Source organism: Rhinolophus hipposideros (assembly GCF_964194185.1).
Source record: "Rhinolophus hipposideros genome assembly, chromosome: 25".
Classification (NCBI taxonomy): domain Eukaryota; kingdom Metazoa; phylum Chordata; class Mammalia; order Chiroptera; family Rhinolophidae; genus Rhinolophus; species Rhinolophus hipposideros.
In genome coordinates, this window is record NC_138071.1 from 7,584,412 (window position 1) to 7,603,139 (window position 18,728).

General features: G+C 37.9%; 1 protein-coding gene across 10 annotated transcripts in view; it reads right to left on the bottom strand.

Annotated features, from left to right (window-relative positions):
* TSPAN12 (tetraspanin 12) overlaps nt 1-18,728 on the bottom strand; it is a 101,251-nt gene that overhangs the window by 42,899 nt on the left and 39,624 nt on the right. For all 10 annotated transcript variants that reach the window (XM_081038237.1, XM_081038236.1, XM_081038234.1 and 7 more), the window contains 2 exons: nt 12,286-12,368; nt 10,995-11,130 (listed from right to left, as the gene is read on the bottom strand). In XM_081038237.1, coding sequence (XP_080894363.1) covers nt 10,995-11,130; nt 12,286-12,368 — 219 coding nt within the window. The remainder of the gene's footprint in view (nt 1-10,994; nt 11,131-12,285; nt 12,369-18,728) is intronic.

An 18,728-nucleotide genomic window follows, 5' to 3' on the forward strand; every position in this document is an offset into this window, starting at 1 on the left:
AAATACGACTGTTACAAATAGTTGAGCTATAATAATATTGAACAGTAGAGACCCTTGAAGACATGCTTTTACAGACAGATCAATGATGATCTGAAGGGAGTATATCTATTACCTGTAGGTAAATGCTTCTAACATGATAGAAAAGTTTGTTCTCAAACAAGTGAAGCAGTTCTATAACAATCCTCTGATACCAGTGAACTGTTTATAGAACTTCTTCCCCTCCACCCCAACTCCCCCCACCCCCGACCTCCCCGAGACTGGAAAGTTGCTGTAGTGTTCCAAAGAACTACTGTTCCAACACTTCACAAGAGTCCTTAACGCTGGCTTGTCTCCCTAAGGGCATCTTAGCCTGGCACCCAGTGCCTATTTTAGCTTGATTAACTATATTTTTGCTATGAAATCTGAACTAAACACATACAGCTTTAACAGAATTTTCTTTACCTGGGAAAAAGTGCTAAAACATTAGATAGACTTCCCCACCTGAGTACCTTCATTCATCCACCAGTAAAGGCACAGTGTTAGAATAAAAGTATGTGTTCCATTCTCTCTTCTATCATTAAAAAAGTTTCTCTAAATGTGAAGCCATGTTAACCCAGAGTCTAAGACCAGGTAACTATTTTCTCCCACATAAACGAGCAAAAGACCAAGAAACAAGCAACAACAAACACTGCTACTAGGGTTATGTAGCAAAACAGATCACTTCACATCACTCTTCAGCTCACAAAACTTCAAATTGCAGAGTACATAAGTACAATATTAAGACTCTCCATGATTTTGTCATAGGTCTCACAGCCAACTCTCAGCCCGGTATGCTTGGCACATTTCCACCCATGACTTACACAGTGCCCTTCTCTAAACATAACATGAGCAAGTCTTATCACAGTTTTTCCCTCCACTAGTATTTCAGTCCCTCAAAAGTACCTTGCTCCCCCAGCAAGCATCCTTCTGTAAACCATTGCCCTATCCCTGCCCACCAACCAAATAAAAGAACAGACTAAAGCTCCAGAAAAAGAACTAAACAAAATGGAGAAAATCATTCTACCAGACACAGAGTTCAAAACACTGTTTATAAGGATATTAAATGATCTCAAAAAGAATTTCAACAAAGAGACAAACATAAAAATGGAGATAGAAAACATAAAAAGAAACCAATCAGAAATAGACTACAATAACTGAAATGAAGAATACATTAGAGGAAATCAATAGTGGATTAGATGAAGCAGAGGATCTAATCAGCGATTTAGAAGATAAGGTAGCAGAAAACACCCAAACAGAACAGCAAAAAGAAGACAAAAAAATTTAGGATAGTTTAAGATACCTCTGGGACAACATCAAGTGTAACAATATTCACAACATAAGGGTACCAGAAGGAGAAGAGAGAGAGCAAGGAATTAAAAACCTATTTGAAGAAATAATGATGGAAAATTTGCCTAACCTGGCAACAAAAATAGACATACAAGCCCCAGGAGGCACAGAGAGGCCCCAAAAAGATGAACCCTAAGAGGTCCATACCAAGACACATCATAATTAAAATGCCAAAGGTTAAAACAAAGAATATTAAAAACAGCAAGAGAAAAGCAGTTGGTTACATACAAGTGAGCTCCCATAAAACTGTCAGCTGATTTCTCAGCAGAAACTTTGCAGCCAAAAGGGATCGGCAGGGAATATTCAAAGTGATGAATAGCAAGGACCTATAACCAAAATTACCATACCCAGAAAAGCTATCATTTAGAACTGAAGAACAGATAAAGAACTTCTCAGACAAGAAAAAGCTAAAGGAGTACATCAACACCAAACTGGTATTACAAGAAATGTTAGAGGGACTTGTTTAAGACAAAAAAAAAAAAAAAAAGTTGAAGAATAAAATGGCAATAACTACATATCTGTCAACAATTACTTTCAATGTAAATGGATTAAATGCTCCAATCAATAGATAGGGTGGCTGAATGAATAAGAAAACAAGACCCTTCCATATGCTGCCTACAAGAGACTCACTTCAGATTGAAAGACACACATAGAATGATAATAAAGTATTGAAAAAATATTTCATGAAAATGGAAACAAACAAACAAACAAAAGCTGGGTAGCAATACTTAAACCAGATAAAATAAATTTTAAACAAAGGTTATAACAAGGGACAAAGAAGGGCCCAGTAATCCCACTTCTCGGTATTTATCAGAATAAACCCAAAACGCTACTTCGAACACCTGAAATTAATATAAAATAGTATTGAATGTCAACTATAACTGAAAAATTTTTAATTGGGGAAAAGGTAAGAGGGAATAAGAGGTCCAAATTTCCAGGTATAAAACAAATAAGTCACGGGGATGTAATATACATCATAGGAAATATAGTCAATAATATAGTGGTAGCATGGTACAGTGTCAGATGGTTGCTAGACTTATGGTGATCACTTCTTTAGGTATATAAATATTGAATACCTTTGATGTATACCTGAAACTAATATAATATTGTACGTTAGATGTTATTTTAAAAAATAAAGAAAATTCAGAGATAAACACATTTTAAAATAATTCAAATGTATTGCTTCACAGGAATACTTAATGATACAACTACGGAGTTTAGACATTTTAACTAAAATTGAAATGTGTTTGTCATCGAAGTTGAAAAGATTCATCTCAATCTGAGCCTGTTAACACACTTTATCTAAAAAAGGGGAAAGATATGTGGATGACAATTCTGAAAATGTAAGTCTTTAAGATTTATGAAATTTCATGAAAAAAGCCTAACTAAAGGTATTCATAAGGAATTATTTAGTCATCCACTTCATTCGACGCTGTATATAAAGTTAATATTAAACATCACATTTCCAAAACACTTATCGCAAAGCTACTTCCCTCGTTGGCTTAAACAAAGTATCTCATCTTTTACATGTGATTGTTATATGCCCTCTTATTTTAACTGTACATTTAGGGACACCATTTCCTGAGTCATCCAGACAGGTCTATGATATTAAATGAATGCCGACGTTTCATGTTTGCCAAAGGAAGTCAATAGACCAACAGTGGGGAAGCTGATGAAAAAACAAACACACTGCACAATTGCTGAATTCACATCAAGGTAGCATTTGCTGAACCAGTGACCAGCAGTCACAGGGGGAAACAAGGCTTTGAGTAGCATGTGCTGCCAGAGAAATACCTGACTTTGAACTCTGCACACAGGAAGGCCATGGACCCAATCAATGCATGTAGATTTATAGGGCTGATAATTTAACCAGTTATCTCAAATGTGTATATTAAGAAACAGTATATAAACAAAGCTCTAAATGTTTACTGTGACAGAGTACACCTAAATTATGCAAGGACAGAAATACAAATACTTGAACGAGTCACACTTCCACCTCTAAAGTAAACAACAAGGCCAATGAGCGCTCAAAACCCTGTCACAAAGACCCAACGCTGAAGCCATGAATTTCACACAATTGTTCTAGGCTCAAGTGTCTGACACAATATTTACTGTTAAAGACGTCCGCTCACATGGTTTGCTGGGGCACCATTATAAGCAATCACCCCGATATCACTTAAGAAACAGAAGTGGTCATGGAGTTCTGTCTTAGGTTCTTATGCACTCAAGAATGAGACACACACACTGATCCTCTAGACCCAGAAATGCCTAAATCGTCTTCAGTTTCCTCTGCTTGAGATTTTTGTGAGTTTAACAACTAAATTTAACAACAATGACTTTTAAAGAATTCTAGTTAACATTCACAATAGCATGCATGCATTGAACGGATATATTTGTTATATTGAAAAACGCAGAAACCTTGAATCATACTTTATTTCCTGATGTCAAGTAAGATAAACATTACCATCACGTGCAAGTCTCTATTCATAATTCTATCTTAGTGAGGCCTACGGAATTCAGCCGCCGCCCTCCAGTTCAGGCTCCATCCATGGCTTCCGAAAACTGTGGCGTAACCATGGACAGGCTTCTCAGTGCCTGCAGCCCTATACATTACCATTCCGTCCCATGCTGGAAACACCCACTGGCTCTCCATAGCCCCAGACAGAGCATCAGAGTCCCCTACAAAGACCTTTACAATCCGACTGCCTCATGTGCTTCTCCCTGTGCACCCACACCATAGACACTCTGGATTTCTGAGTTATGCCTACACTTGCCGTGTTCCTTTCCTCCTCCATGCCTTCACACACACTCTCCATGCTGCTCTAAAGCCCCTTCCTTCCCATCCCTTCTCCACCAGAAAGAAAACATTTGCAATATCCAACTCAAATAAAACCTCTCCTGTGAAACCTGCCGGAAGTCTCCAATGGCTCCTTATTCTGTGCTCCCACGGTAATTTATTTATAACTGTAATATTGTACTGTCCTTGGTTATTTCCTTTGTATTCTCCCCTTTCATCTTTGTACCTCAAGTGTCTATCACAGCCTGGGTACATGATATATGTTTAAGGAGGGAAAAAGGAAGGAAAAGGGAAAGAAAAGGGGAATGCAAGGGACGAAGGGAGGAAGGAAAGGAGAAACGGTTTCCTTCTTTGACAGGAGGAGAGAACTATGGCAGAACTTTTCGAGTTCCTTTCATAATAAAGACGTTAAAAGGTTATATTTTAAAAAGTTAAATGACTACTGAATGCCTTGGAATTGCAAACGAAACATATGTAAGTCTTACAGAATCATGCCAGTAATTAATTAAACATATTATAATGGTAGTGTGGTGGGGTGAAACATGCATGGGTCTTGAGCATGGACTGCATATGAACATTACTGATAGAAACCAGCAGCTATGTAACTTCCGGCATCCTACCTTCCCTCGTCTGTAAATAATATTAACTTAATGGCTTATGACGGGCTTATAATTATAAATTTTATAACTACTTAAGAGAAGGCCTTCAACATAGTCTATAGAAAATTAATTACTACTGAAAGATTTTCCAGTTTTGTGTTATGATTTAAAACAGCAACAAAAAAAAATGAGAATGGTTCATTTATCCATGGCCATTAAAAATTTATTTGATTTCCATTACGAGAATCATTTCAAATTTGGTTCGATCACTATATATGTTAAGGAGGCTTTAAAAATGTCTCCGCACAATCAATAGCCATATGAAAACTCTCTGGAATAATAAAACTGAAATGAAAAACTTTCCCCTTTAAACACACGGCACTACTACTCTTATAAACACGTGCCAGGCGTCCAGCTTAATTTCAGACCAGCACTTGACCAGTGCGGGCAGGCAGCTCAGCTCATATCAGCATCACCCTCTGACAATTGATGATCTCCTGATGGTGACTTTCAGCTGTTGTCAATATTATAAACAGATCTGTTCAATCTGTTTACATCCCCCTGAGCTGGCACAGTTTTCCTAATGCCGGAGGTACAGCAAGTTAGAATTGCAATAAGAAATGAATTTCATTTAGTCTGAAACTAAAAGTCCTGAGAAATACCATCTAAGGCTTAAAACCAGTCTGCATTTAGCTTCAATTTTTGCTTTAAAGGGAGAAGGAACTTCTGCTACTGAAATGACTTTGAAACTCATGGCATAATAAAGTCTTTTTTCCTGGTCATTTTTGGCTTGTTTTTCCAGTATAATTAGAATTTAATGATGCCTAATCTCTTCATATATGTATATAAAAGTTTCTGTCCTATGACAATTTTGCATTTATTAAGAACAAGTCTATTTAGAGTGTGGTTGCCGGATTCAGCAGATAAAAATACAGAATGTACATTTCAATTTGAGTTTCAGAAAAACAATGAATAATATTTTAGTACGTGTATATCTTAATATTGCATGGGACATATTTATACTAAAATACACTAAAATATTATGCATTGTTTATCTTGGATCCAAATTTAATTGGATGTCCTATATGTTACTTGGGAACCTTAAATTAGGGTGTTTTAACAACTTGCATCTATAATTCAATAGGTGGGTCAAATTTATAACCAAGGTTCACCACAAATATTTTCCTATGGGTGGTCTCAACCTACAGAGTTGTTTTTTGGGGGTTGGGCGTGGGGTGGGAGGGCAGTTTCATTATAAAGGTATGTTTAGAGGCTCTGTCCCTTTTTCTCGATCAGTCTGAAGAATAACGGACTTTTGACGTCTGCTTGCTCCGCTCCATAGCCAAGGTGCCAGCTCCATTTTTAGTAATCACTGCAGAGATGTGGAGGCACAAAAGAAGAAACCATGAGAGTCTTTCAAATATTTACCAAAGATCTATAACCTCCTGTCCTGTTTGCATTAGTTTACCTCCTTTAACAAGACATTCCCCTTGTAGTCTAAACCTAAGAGCAAGGCTCCTCCTTTAAAATCTCTCTATTCACTGGCTTCCAGGCACCATCCTCCATCTGATGTGCTGGCCTCTCCCACTCACACTGTTCTAATTTCCTGTCCATTATTCAATTCAATAAAAACATATAAAAGCAATAGGCAAGGTGATGAGTTCATATTATCAAGTTGTTAGTCTGGTAGTTTGGGCTGGTTATAAAAAAAGGAAATTCATATTAAGGGAAATATGCTGGACTTCAAAAGTTGAGAAGCATCTGTTAGGGATGTCAGTAAAGGCCCAACAAGAATGGGCTTGGCAATCAGAAATATTTAAGGTCTGAGTCAAAGCTCTACCCATCATTGCTGAGTGACCCTGGGCATATTACCAAACCTCTCTGAATGTCATCTATAATTATCTATCTTAGATAATTGTTGCCAGGCTTAAAATGAAAGATCATAGGGAAAATGTTTTATACAATGTGAGATATATTTATAAGCACTTAGGAAAAGGCAGCAATTACAGAGTAAAATGGTGAGGCTGTTACAAATATTTGTTGGAACTGGACCGCCGTGGTCTGCATACCAGATTTTCCATTTACCATCCATGCAAATTTTGGCAAATCACTCAGTCAATATGTGCCTCATTTCCTCATCTATATTATGGTACTAATACGTAATAGTATTGATCTCCTTAGAATTGTGGAGAGGACAAAATCAAGTAATTCATGTAAAACTCTTCACATAAAAAAATTTCATGTAAACCTCTACAGTGTCTGTAAGGACCTGAGAAATGTTCATTACCTTGATTATCATCACCATCTTTGTCATTATTATGATTTCAGGAGGCAGTGTGTCACACAAGTCTTAATGGGCTGGTAATTTTGAAACAAAAATATTAAGAAGAAATTCCCAGCAAGGGACAGCAAGAAGAGCAGGGAAAAACAGAGCAAGAAAAAATGTGTTCAAGGGTCAGAAAATACAGTTTGATCAGAGAATAATTAAGTTGGTAAGAGAGCTGAAAGTGGAAGGTCTGATTACAGAAGAGCTTGATACAAGAGTTCATTACAAAAGCAGGCTTCTTTCAGTTTTAGAACAGGGTAGTAATAGGATCACCATTGCATTATATTAACTTGATGGCATTGGCTTTGAGTAAACTAGAAGGAAACAGAGGCAAGAAGTTTACTTAGGGGTCTCTGTCTGCATTGTCAGTAAGAAGTCAGGAGAATACTCAGTTGTTTCCATGTCTTGGCCACCATGAATAATGCTGCAATGAAAATAGGGGTATATATATCTTTATGGATAAATGTTTTCAGATTTTTTGGGTAGATACCCAGGAGAGGGATTGTTGGGTTATACGGTAATTCTATGCTTGATTTTTTGAAGAACCTCCATACTGTTTTCCACAGTGGCTGCACCAATTTACAATTCCCACCAGCCATGGACGATGGTTACTTTTTCTCCACAACCTCTGCAACACTTGTTATTGCTTGTTGATAATAGCCATTCTAACAGGTGTGAGGTCGTATCTCGTCGTGGTTTTGATTTGTATTTCCCTAGTAGACAGTGAAGTTGAGGATCATTTCATACATAGATGATGTATTGATGTACTGTACACTTGAAACCTATATAATTTTATTAAACAATGTCACCCCAATAAATTTAATTTTTTAAAAAAAGTCAGGAGAGACTGAACCTGGGCATTCCAAATACGTAGTAAAGAGGGGATAGGCTCCTGAGACTGTAGAACCAGAACTTATAGGATTTGGCAATTGTTTAGAAGAGGAGGCTATGGAAAGGAAGCCAGAGAAGAAACTGCCTGAAAAGCAGATCAGAGGCAAACTGGTTGAATGACAGGTAACTAGGAGTCGAGAGCACAGATCATGCGTAAGCAAGGGAAAAGCTGGTTGGGTCTAGACAGAGGAAGGTCTAGACACTTGCCATGATTGGATTGAGGAATCCTATTGAGCCACCAAAAGTTGCTTTGTGAAAAGGAGTGCATCCAACAAGCAAAGTGGGAATGAGATAAAGCCGGATCACTCTATACGGGTCACCATCCTAAAGGAAGTGCTGACCCCTTGGGGCTGAGTTTGGAGCTCCTCCTCTTCCTTCAGAGCACCCAGTGTAAACCCTCTTAGAGGTCTTATCATAGAGTAATAGAATGCTCTATCAGTCTGTCATACACACTGGTTTCTGGGCAAAAACTAATAGTGCCTATATTCTCAATAAGTATTTAAAGAATGAATGAATGAATGAATGAACAATGTAGTGGCCCTGAGAACCTCAGTCCTCAATGTCACCTTTGCATCATAACACCCTTTCCAGCCTCACACACTAGCCTCTCATGCAAAGTCTCTCTGACTCATCCTGCCTCAAGTAGAGAGCAAATTACTTTGTTCTTTGTTGACTTGCTTTACTAGCATTCAAGCAGCATAATGGAATGCATAAACAATTTTCAAAATGTGTTTCTAAAAGCCTTTGGGTTCCATGATGCATGTTATCACACCCCAACCCCATCCCTTAGTCTAGGGACCATCCAGAGTCATACACAGAGTGGGAAGGGAGACAAATATCTAGTAGTCATACTCAAATTGTTTGGTTAAATGAAATATCATTGTAAGATTGTGGTTTCAAAAAGGATTCTGGGGTTATTTTTAAGTTTAAAATACCTTACTTATCCTTTAAACTGCAAGCTTCATAGAAAGCCTAAGTTCTTTAGTTTATGTTGAAATTATTGCCCAAATATCTTAAATGGAAAAATACGATTCAAAACCCTTCCACCATTCTACGTCTTCCTGCATACCCAAGTGGAGAAAGGTAAAGTAGTAGACACGTTCCCCTTCTCTGAGTGTGGTTCATTTCCTGCAGCATCTTCTGTTTTCTAATCATGGACCTAAAGATTTATCCTCTCAGAAGCCAAGGAGTACATCAACACAGGTTGTTCCTGTGAAATTCAAAGGTTTAATTCAGTTTCACACTAACATTCTGTTTTAATTGGCTTGGGATGGGAGCCAGTCAAGCACTGGTGAGTGGAAGCTGACTCCTGAGAGCCAATTTATGCTTCTCTCCCCCCACTCAGCATTCAGTGACAGCACGCTGGTAGCCTAAAATCCACCATGCTGGGACTATTTACCCCACAGAAACCTGCAAATTCTACACATCAGGGCTTTATTATTATTATTATTATTATTATTATTATTATTAGTTCCAGGTGTACAAAACAATGTAATAATTAGACATTTATACCCCTCATAAAGTGATAACCCCTCTCCCCCAATCTACTACCCCTCTGACATCGTATATAGCTGTTACAGTTCCACTGACTCTATTCCTTATGCTGTACTCCACATCCTGCAAATATCTCTATATATCTATATCTATCTATCTATCTATCTATCTATCTATCTATATATATACACACACATATAAAACTATAGTTGACATTCATTATTACTCAGCTTCAGCTTCAGGTGTACACTGCCATGGTCAGGCACCCACACTGTCCATGAAGTGGTCTCCCTAATAAGACAAGTGACCATCAGATACCCCACAAAATCTTTACAACATTATTGATTATATTCCCCAAACTGACTTCATATCCCTGTGGCAATGTTGTGGTTACCGATTGTGCTTTCTAATCCCCTCACCTTCTCTTTCATCCCCATCCCTCACCCATCTATCAACCCTCAGTTTTACATCTGTATCTCTGAGACTGTTTCTGATTAGTTTGTTCATTTATTCTACTCTTTCACTCTTTTCACAAATAAGTGAAATCATATGGTATTGTCACATCGGGGCTTTTTTTTCTGTTCAGAGATCCAGCATATCAGCGCACAGTTAAATTTTTATATTCCCTAGAAGGAATTAATGCACAGCTAACCTTGAGAACTACTGCAAAGAAACACTAAAAAAGTTAATTTGGGGAGGGGGAGGGACGTCTAATATGTCTGCAATTACATATTAGCGGCCTCACTAACATACAATATTTTGTCACTCAATGTGCTTCAAAAATTTATGTATAAGCGGTATTTTCAATTGACTCAAATCTGTAATATTAAAAGGGAGTTTGCTAATTTTTTCATTAAAAGTTTAATCGTCATTTTGGAATCATAGAATTTGAGTGCTGAAGGGAATTTAAGAAGCAATCTACTCCAACTCTTTCAGAGTTAAAACAAACAAACAAACAAACAAAACCAGAACACTAAGATCATAGAAACTGACACTCACTTATATCCACTACTTTATGTAAAGGCAGTGCTAGAATTATAATGTCTGCCTGAGACCTCACCATCTGAATTTCCATATGAGTTAAATGGTGGATTTGTTTAATTACCGAAGAGAAAGAAACACAGTTCTATTATGACTTCTCAATTGTAGTCTTGAGGGACCTGTTTGAGTGGTGATAAGGTCCATGACACACACACACACACACACACACACACACACCAAAGAAACAAACAAACAAAACCCTCATCCTTCCAAATAAAATTGTCAACACACAGTCTGAGTGAAACAATTAAATAGAGCACCTATTTCCATACCTCATCATTTCAATAAAGCAAATACTTGTATCGAAATCATCTCTCAGGAAAAGAATGCTTCCCTTCTCAGGGGGTGTGGAACTATTACCCCAGATTAGAGTATTGCTATCACAGTTCCCTAAGCATATAACCTTGGGCACTGATGAAAAAAATAATACATGACTGGTTAGTCTTTTTCACCATTTTAAGAGAACGCAGAAACACCATACCCATGCAAGAAGCAACAGATTTCTTTTCACTGTTCCGCAGTATCCTAACATCCCCACAATGATCAGGAAACAGCAAACAGCAATCATGACCGGATGAACCACAGGAAAGTAAGTCAAGATGACGGCCTCCTCTACCCTGAAAGAAGAACAATAGTGTCACATTATAAATAAAATAGAATCAAAAGGCACCCAAAACATAGTACCAGGAACAATTGTGATTTCTGTTAATAATCCTGTAAGCCATCATGCCTCAACACCGATGAATATATTGCTATTTTCAACATCAGTGTGCTATCACCACCAATTTGCTTGCTTGTTTTATTTTTGTTTTGTTTTGTTTAGCTTTTTATACAAGGGGTCTTTCCTACCTCAACTCATTTAAAATATATTATAAGATAGGGCTCCTTAATAAGAAGTGGATCTCCTATTAGCTCTGAAGCCTCAGTCTGAAGAAGCCACACTGGACCCTTAGCTATTTTCCAGCTGAGAAGACCGTCCTCCCTCCTCTTTCCTGATCTGAGGCTCCATGTATAGCATTTTCTTTCTCCCTGACAATTGACACTTCTCAAGATGTGAACAATTGGTATGTAAAGTGAAATTGGTCTACATTAAAAGAAAGAGGGAAAGAGAGAGATGATTTTTGCTAGAAAACTATGAAAAATATCACTAACTACAACCATAATAGTAAGAGTAATAATAATAATAAAAATTACCATTACTAAACTCTGCTGTGTTGAGGACTTTACAAAAATGTATCTCAGTTAACCGTTAGGACATTTCAGAGGGGTATATATTACCCCATTCAGAGGTAAAAAAAAAAAAAAAAAAAAAAATTGAGGATGGGAGAAGTCAAGTAATTTACCTCTTGTGAAGTTAGTGGATCAACCTTTGAAATTTGAATTGAAAATTTGAAAGAAAATTGCATTGGTGGGTTTGGTTTTCATTTAGCTCAGGAATATGAAAGTAAGAAGGTCGGCAGTGAATTTTACAGACAAAAGTAGCAATGCTGTCCTTTATACGCAAACATGACACCTAGGACACACTGTCAGGACTAGCGACTGGCTAATTACCATACCCAGGAATGAATGTTCCCTAGGACCAGCGGCACATCACCTTAATGAGAATGCTGGAAAATGCAAGCCTCTGTAACAAAGGTTGCCAGGGGCAGGGGAAACTTTCTAAATGATTGTAGAAGGGCACTACCATCTAAATAGCTGAGGGCAAAGTTACCTAGAAACTAACGCCTGAGGAAACCTGATGAAAGAAATCAGTCATTAATTGTGGATCCTACCTTGTCTCTGCAGTTAAGGTCAGAACATTATTTAGGTAGTCCCTCATCCAAGCGGAAACTGCCAGCACGCTGATGGACATTAACTGGAATGAAAAAAATACAATTTGGTTACCAAGTATTTATGCAGCGTGTCTACCACATTAATAGTAAAATAATAAAATAAAAATAAATAATTAAGGATTTTTGTTACATAATCATTATGATTTCTCCTAATTACCATTTACCACCTGTTGAAATTTATTATTACTATAAATAACTGCCATTCCATCTTTTAATCATGTCATAGCCACCAAATAGAATGTCACCCAATAGGACACAAGTAACTATACTATTAAATGGCAGATTTCTGGTTTAGCACAGGAATTGAACATGATGAAGAGGCCCCAGAACAACTAAATTATCAAATGTACAAGATGAGCTTAAAACATGTCATACAGAAAAGCAAGGAAGCAAGCCAAAACTACCGATGTTGTCAAAAAAGTCACAGGAGCTAACTTGAAAGGGCTTCCATTGACTAAAGTTCGAACAATTTGAGCATCAAAATACTACTACAACAACTACTACTACTACTACTATTACTACTACTAATGAATGCAATGGTTCCAAACATCCAAAATGCTAAAATATCTTAATTCATAATAACAGTAAAAAAAAAAAAAAAAAAAAAAAAAAACACCTCACTGGCCATCTTTGGATATTCATTATTCAGAAAACTGATAAGAATCCAATATTTATCCTATCTTTCCTATACAAACTAAAGAACCAAACACTTAATAAAAGTTTTTATAGATGAATCTCTGCTAATATGTGAAGAAAGCATGATAGAGTATCACGATTTAACAACCCCCTCTGAAATGATAAATTTCTAGGCAAAGATCCCCAATAGCTGCCAAAATTATCAGGTCAGTGGTTCTCAGTCCTGTCTGTACCTCAAAGTCACCTAGGACTTCTAACAAAATGACTGAGCCCAGATCCACCTTGGACCAATTCTTGGGACAGGGGCCAAGGTGTCAGAAATATGTAAAGGATCCATAGATGTTCTAATGTATAGTCAGGGCTGAGAATTAGTGTCACGTGAAAGACTGACAGGGACTTTTAGAATAGAGAGATCAGGCTGACGTAAAATACCGGACGGACCCCCACTAATCAGTCTTAGTACCATAAAAAGGGACAACCAGATATAATGTCTCCCGATGTGATGCAGTCAGAAGTACCCAGAGATACCTTTGAAATATTTTTACCTAAAAGTCAAACCTGAATTGAATCAAGGTTCCAGATCCGTCACTTTATAGGAAACATAGGGAATAGCTTTAAACTTGTTAAATGCCACCAGGGGCATGCAATCAGCAAAATCAAGAATATGAGAAATTTTATGAGACAAATGATCTCATTTCTTCAATTAAAAAATAAAAATCCTGGCAACTGGAATAAAAAGAAAGGAGAAACCATTATAAATTAAGAGACTTAAGAGATTACGTAGTGCAATCTGTTGACCTGCACTGAATCCTGATTCAAACAAACCCACCACAAGGAGACATTTATGACTGACTGGAGACATTTTAACATGACTGGATATTTGAAAATATTAAAAAATTATTATTTATTATTTTAGATATGGCAATGGTATTAAGGTTTCTTTATAAAGACCCTTATCTTTCAGAAATATATACTGAATGGTTTGGTAAATAGTCATGATGCATGGGGGTTGGGTGGGAAGTGGAGGCTATGGTGGTAACTATTGAAACTGGGTGATAGGCAAATGGAGATTAATTATGCCGTGCTTTCTACTTTTGTGTGTTTTACATTGTTCGTAATTCAAGTTTGTTTGTTTGTTTGTGTTTGTTTTTTTAAAGTGTAACTATCTAGAACATGTTCAAAAAGAGTCTTCCTGGGAAGCTTTTCCAAAAGCTGAAGGTCAACCCCTCCGTTCTGAAGGTCTTTCCTATTTTGACGAACATTTTTCTAAAATGTGCCTTATACTTGCCTTCTTAAGTACAATACAGTGTAATTCTATTTCATTTGACTTGTAATAATTTCTGGTACCTTAGTGAACACTAATTACCATTATGTGTTACAGACTAACTTTAAGTGATAAATTAATGAATAAGGTAGGAATGTGTCTGTACTGACTCAAGCAGTGGCCATGAAACATACTTTCTGGATAAAGGCTCTAAGGCGAGCAAAACATATACAGCTCTGTAACCTCTGATACAGCGAAGTATGGCTACCTGCTTGGAAGGTCAGCTCGTGGATTCATTCGGCCTTCATTCAGTTGCAAACATTTACTCAACACCTACTGTCTGCCTTGTACTCTCTGTGCTAGTGTCAGAGACTCAGCAATGAATCAGAGAAGCAAGACAGCAGCCTTTGTGGAGCCTCTTGTGAGACACAAGGAATACATATATAAATCAGATAATTATAGACTGGGAATAGGACCATGAAGCACAGAAAAGCAACGTAGCCTGTTCAAGGTCTTACAGACTCTAAGTGGCAGAGCTAGGATTCAAATCCAGGCCTTCAGTCTTTGGAGCTTTAGGTTCAGTCACTAACTGCCCTCCAAGTTTAGGGATGAGCATGAGAATTTCCAGGGGCAGTGAAGAGACCAGCCTGGACAGCATGCAGGCTTCCTTTAGGGAAAGAAAGACAAAAAGAGGGTGGGAAGGTAGTCTGTAGTGGTTAGGCTCAGTCGGAATGTCTAAACTATAATCTTTGGTGAATAAAGGCTAAGGGATTGATGGCCTAAAACAGGTTAGAAACCCTGGGATCACGGTTCAGAGGAGAATTAGACCAGTTACTGGTAGCCTCATTTCTGTTGGGAATGAAGAACAGATTGTAACCCTAATAAAATTACGCAGTGTATTACCCATGCTTCCAGCTTCTGTAGACTTAATGCTTTAACATCTGTTCCACCTGCTTATGCTGGACACATCTTGGTCTGGACAAACTGATAACATGCCTGAGTTACCTTGTCTTGACCTGCCTTCCCGCCACCTATGGGAGTCCTTCTCCCAGGGATGCACTTTTCATTTTCAAATACAAACCAACCAATCGGAGCCCACACCCGCAGCCACATCCTTTACTGAGTTCTCTCACTCTAGGCCACTCTACACCTGCCCTAATGACCCCAAGGTCCAGATATCAGACAACTAGAGACAGTCCCTACACTCCAGAGGCTGTTAAATTATTCAAACTAGCCAATCCAAAGCCCACTTACCCTGCCTCACCTGTTCTTTCTCCAGGAAGCCACCATAAAAGTACTTGCCCAGGGCCCTCATCTCTGCTTGTGATGGACCCCAGTGCTTCCCTTGTCCCGCTGTAATGAGGCATGTACTCTCTTGGGATCTGTAAGCATAGTAAACTACCTTTTCAATGGCAGTTGTCTCCTGACGTGTTGGCCCCTAAATAATAATAGAACCTATTGAAACACACAGGGCTAGCAGGGAACCATGGACTACTACTTAATTAAATATGAGGCTATGTGTTCTCCCTCTGCTTGGCTATTTGTGGGTCTTTAAATACCTTGTAAGTTTCATGGAGACAGGGAGATCTAGTAATGTGTTATTTTATTTAAGTACCTCAAATTCTCTTGTAGTTATCAATAATTCTCTCCTCTCTTTATGATTGATTCTTCAAAGTAATAATTGACCTTGGTTTCTCCATCCTCTAATTTTTACCACGCTGTTTAGCCAATTTTCAATATCATTCCTCTAAGACAGTGTCAATAATAAATTATCAGATTCTGCATTTTGTATAATATATTATCAGTGGTTGTCATTATACACAGTTCTTCTATATATAACAAAAAAGAAAATGTATTTCTTATAAATGACATTTTCCAAAAGATTTCTAGTGTGATAGAACGGTTAAGAGCATGGCTTTTGAAGTCATTCTTCCATCTAAAACATATGTATTGATCAGCAGCTGCTTGCCAGGTACTGTGCAACGCGATGGAGATAACACTGGTGGGCAATAACACACCATCTCTATTCTACGGTGAAATTTACTAAATGAAGGGGACACAGATAGAATCAACTCATCAGACATATAAATGCATAACTGCAAACAGTAGTAAGTACTGGGAAGAAAAAAGTACAAGTTGCTACAAGAACTCCATTTGGGGTGACTGACCTGTTCCATGGGGTCAAAAGGACTTCTCTAAGAGAGCTGGGAACTGGATAATTACCAAGTTCTTCAGGGAGAAGGAGGTTAAAAAGAACATTCCAGTCAGAAAGAACAGCCAAGGTCCCAGGGTGGAAGGCATCATGGTACGTTCAAAGAAGGGAAACTGGCATGTGGTAAGAATAGAAAGCCAGGCAGGGGACCGATCACAATCTTAGAGGTCATTTTAAGGCATATGGTCTTGACCAAAAGGACAGCCAGAAGCCACTGAATCAAAAAGCCTTGGTTTGAATTCCAGCTCTGCTCCTTTTTAGCTATATAACTTTGGTTGTGTCATTTATTCTTTCCTAAGCCCTGTTTCCTCACATATAGGATGTTACAATAGTAAGCTCAACTTCATAGAGGATTTATGTGATGAGAAAACAGAGTAGGATTCTTATACATATTATCTACTAGGTTGGTGCCAAAGTAATTGTGATTTTTACAATTATTTTTAACCCTTTAAACCACGATTACTTTGGCACCAACCTAATATTTTTATCTTAAGTCACTTTTGACCTCAGGGCTTTCTCTTAATCTTTCTTAGCTTATGAGACAAGACACCTCTAAAATCAGTTCAAAATGGAAACTTCATGAATTGGAAGGTCTAACAAATGGATAAAGGTGGAAGTGTTGTAACACAGCTACCTATTGGACTTCCATGGCCATTCTCAATTTTAACGTCTCTAAAACTAAACTCATCGCCATTCTCTGGTAACCTGTGTGTCCCTCCTCCTGTTTTTCCTATCTCAATAAATGGTATAATCAATGCTTCAATCACGAAAACTGGCAACTTGGCAGGCAGCCTGAACCTCTCCCTCTTCCTCAGTCCAACATCTAATTACATTCAAGTGCTACAGATTGTTCCTGCAACACGTCTGGTGAATTCCTCCCCCTTTCTTGCTACTTCTGGCTAGTTCAGGCCCTCAATCTCTCGCCAGGCAGTTCTAATCACCTTATATTAGAACTCTCCAGATCAGATTCCACCTCAAATTCACCCTTCAGTTAGTTACTTTATAAAACAATGATCAAGTTCTTCTGCTTATAAAGTTCTAAATGCTGCCCCTCATGGCTCCTTCCCAACTCTTACATCTACTTCCCCCAACTCTCTCCTAGAAAATAAAGGTTAAACTCTTCAGTAGGGCACACAGTCCCTGGGCAATCACTCTTTAATCTGTTTCCTGCCAGTTCCTTCCCATTCTAAACCTGGATGACAAAAAGCCTGCTTGCACTTCTCCAGTATGTACCATGCAGGTCTCCCAAAGCCCCCACGTCTTTGCCCATGTACTTCCCTCTGCCAGGAATGCTATTCTGACCCAATAGTTCTGTCTTCATGGACACCTTATCCTGAAAGACAGGCTCAAATACCAGCTAGAGTGTAAAGATGTCCTCCCAACTCCCCTTCCCCAGTCAGCGCTCTTGTATAGACTTCAGAGATCAGGTATCTATAGCTTCCTATTATATTTTACCCTCCTGTCTCCCTCCTCTAGGGACACAGACCACTGCTTACAGCGCATTGCACAGCAGAGAACCAGGCCCAGTAGTGGGGCCCAATATATGTTAGATGAGTGATGAGAAAAATAATTAAATTAAAGGGAGATGATTTCAACTTGCTAGATAAACTATTAGAGAACTTTAGCAAAATTAGACGATGCTTTAAGAAGAATGAAGCTTTCTACATCACTGGAAGTTTTCCAGTGGAGAGATGCTTGCTGAATTACAAGATCAGAGATTTATGTATCAGGTCAGAAGCTGGCTTAAGTGTTCTCAAAAGTCCTTTCAGCTACAAACTTTGCATCCTACTTAGCCCTACTGTTTGGTTTTTTGTTGTTTTTGTTTTTTTCCCCACAGTAGTAACCCAAGCATCGTAGCTGTACACAGAATATTAGTCAAATAAATAATATCAACCCAAAGCCTTATCTTATAGTAAACAAGCAACTCTAGAGCAGAAACTGCTTTTTTTTAATGACAGTATTTCCAGCCACATTAAACACCTGAGCAGTTTCATTCTCAAAGAGTGATTTTATATACTGGGGTTGAGAAATAATAACAGTAACAACAAATATAGTTCAACTTATAGGGAGAAACTAAGCTCAAATGAGATGAGGTCACTTCAATGACTAATCCTGACGTTATTAAATCTAGGAGCACTAATTATGCAAGTAATCCAGGACTCCTTACTAATAATGGTATTTTCTACTAATTTTCCAGGTGAAAGGAATTCTTCAACTGTCATTCATCATGATTAAATTATTAGGAGCAATGTACCGTAGTTATCATATATA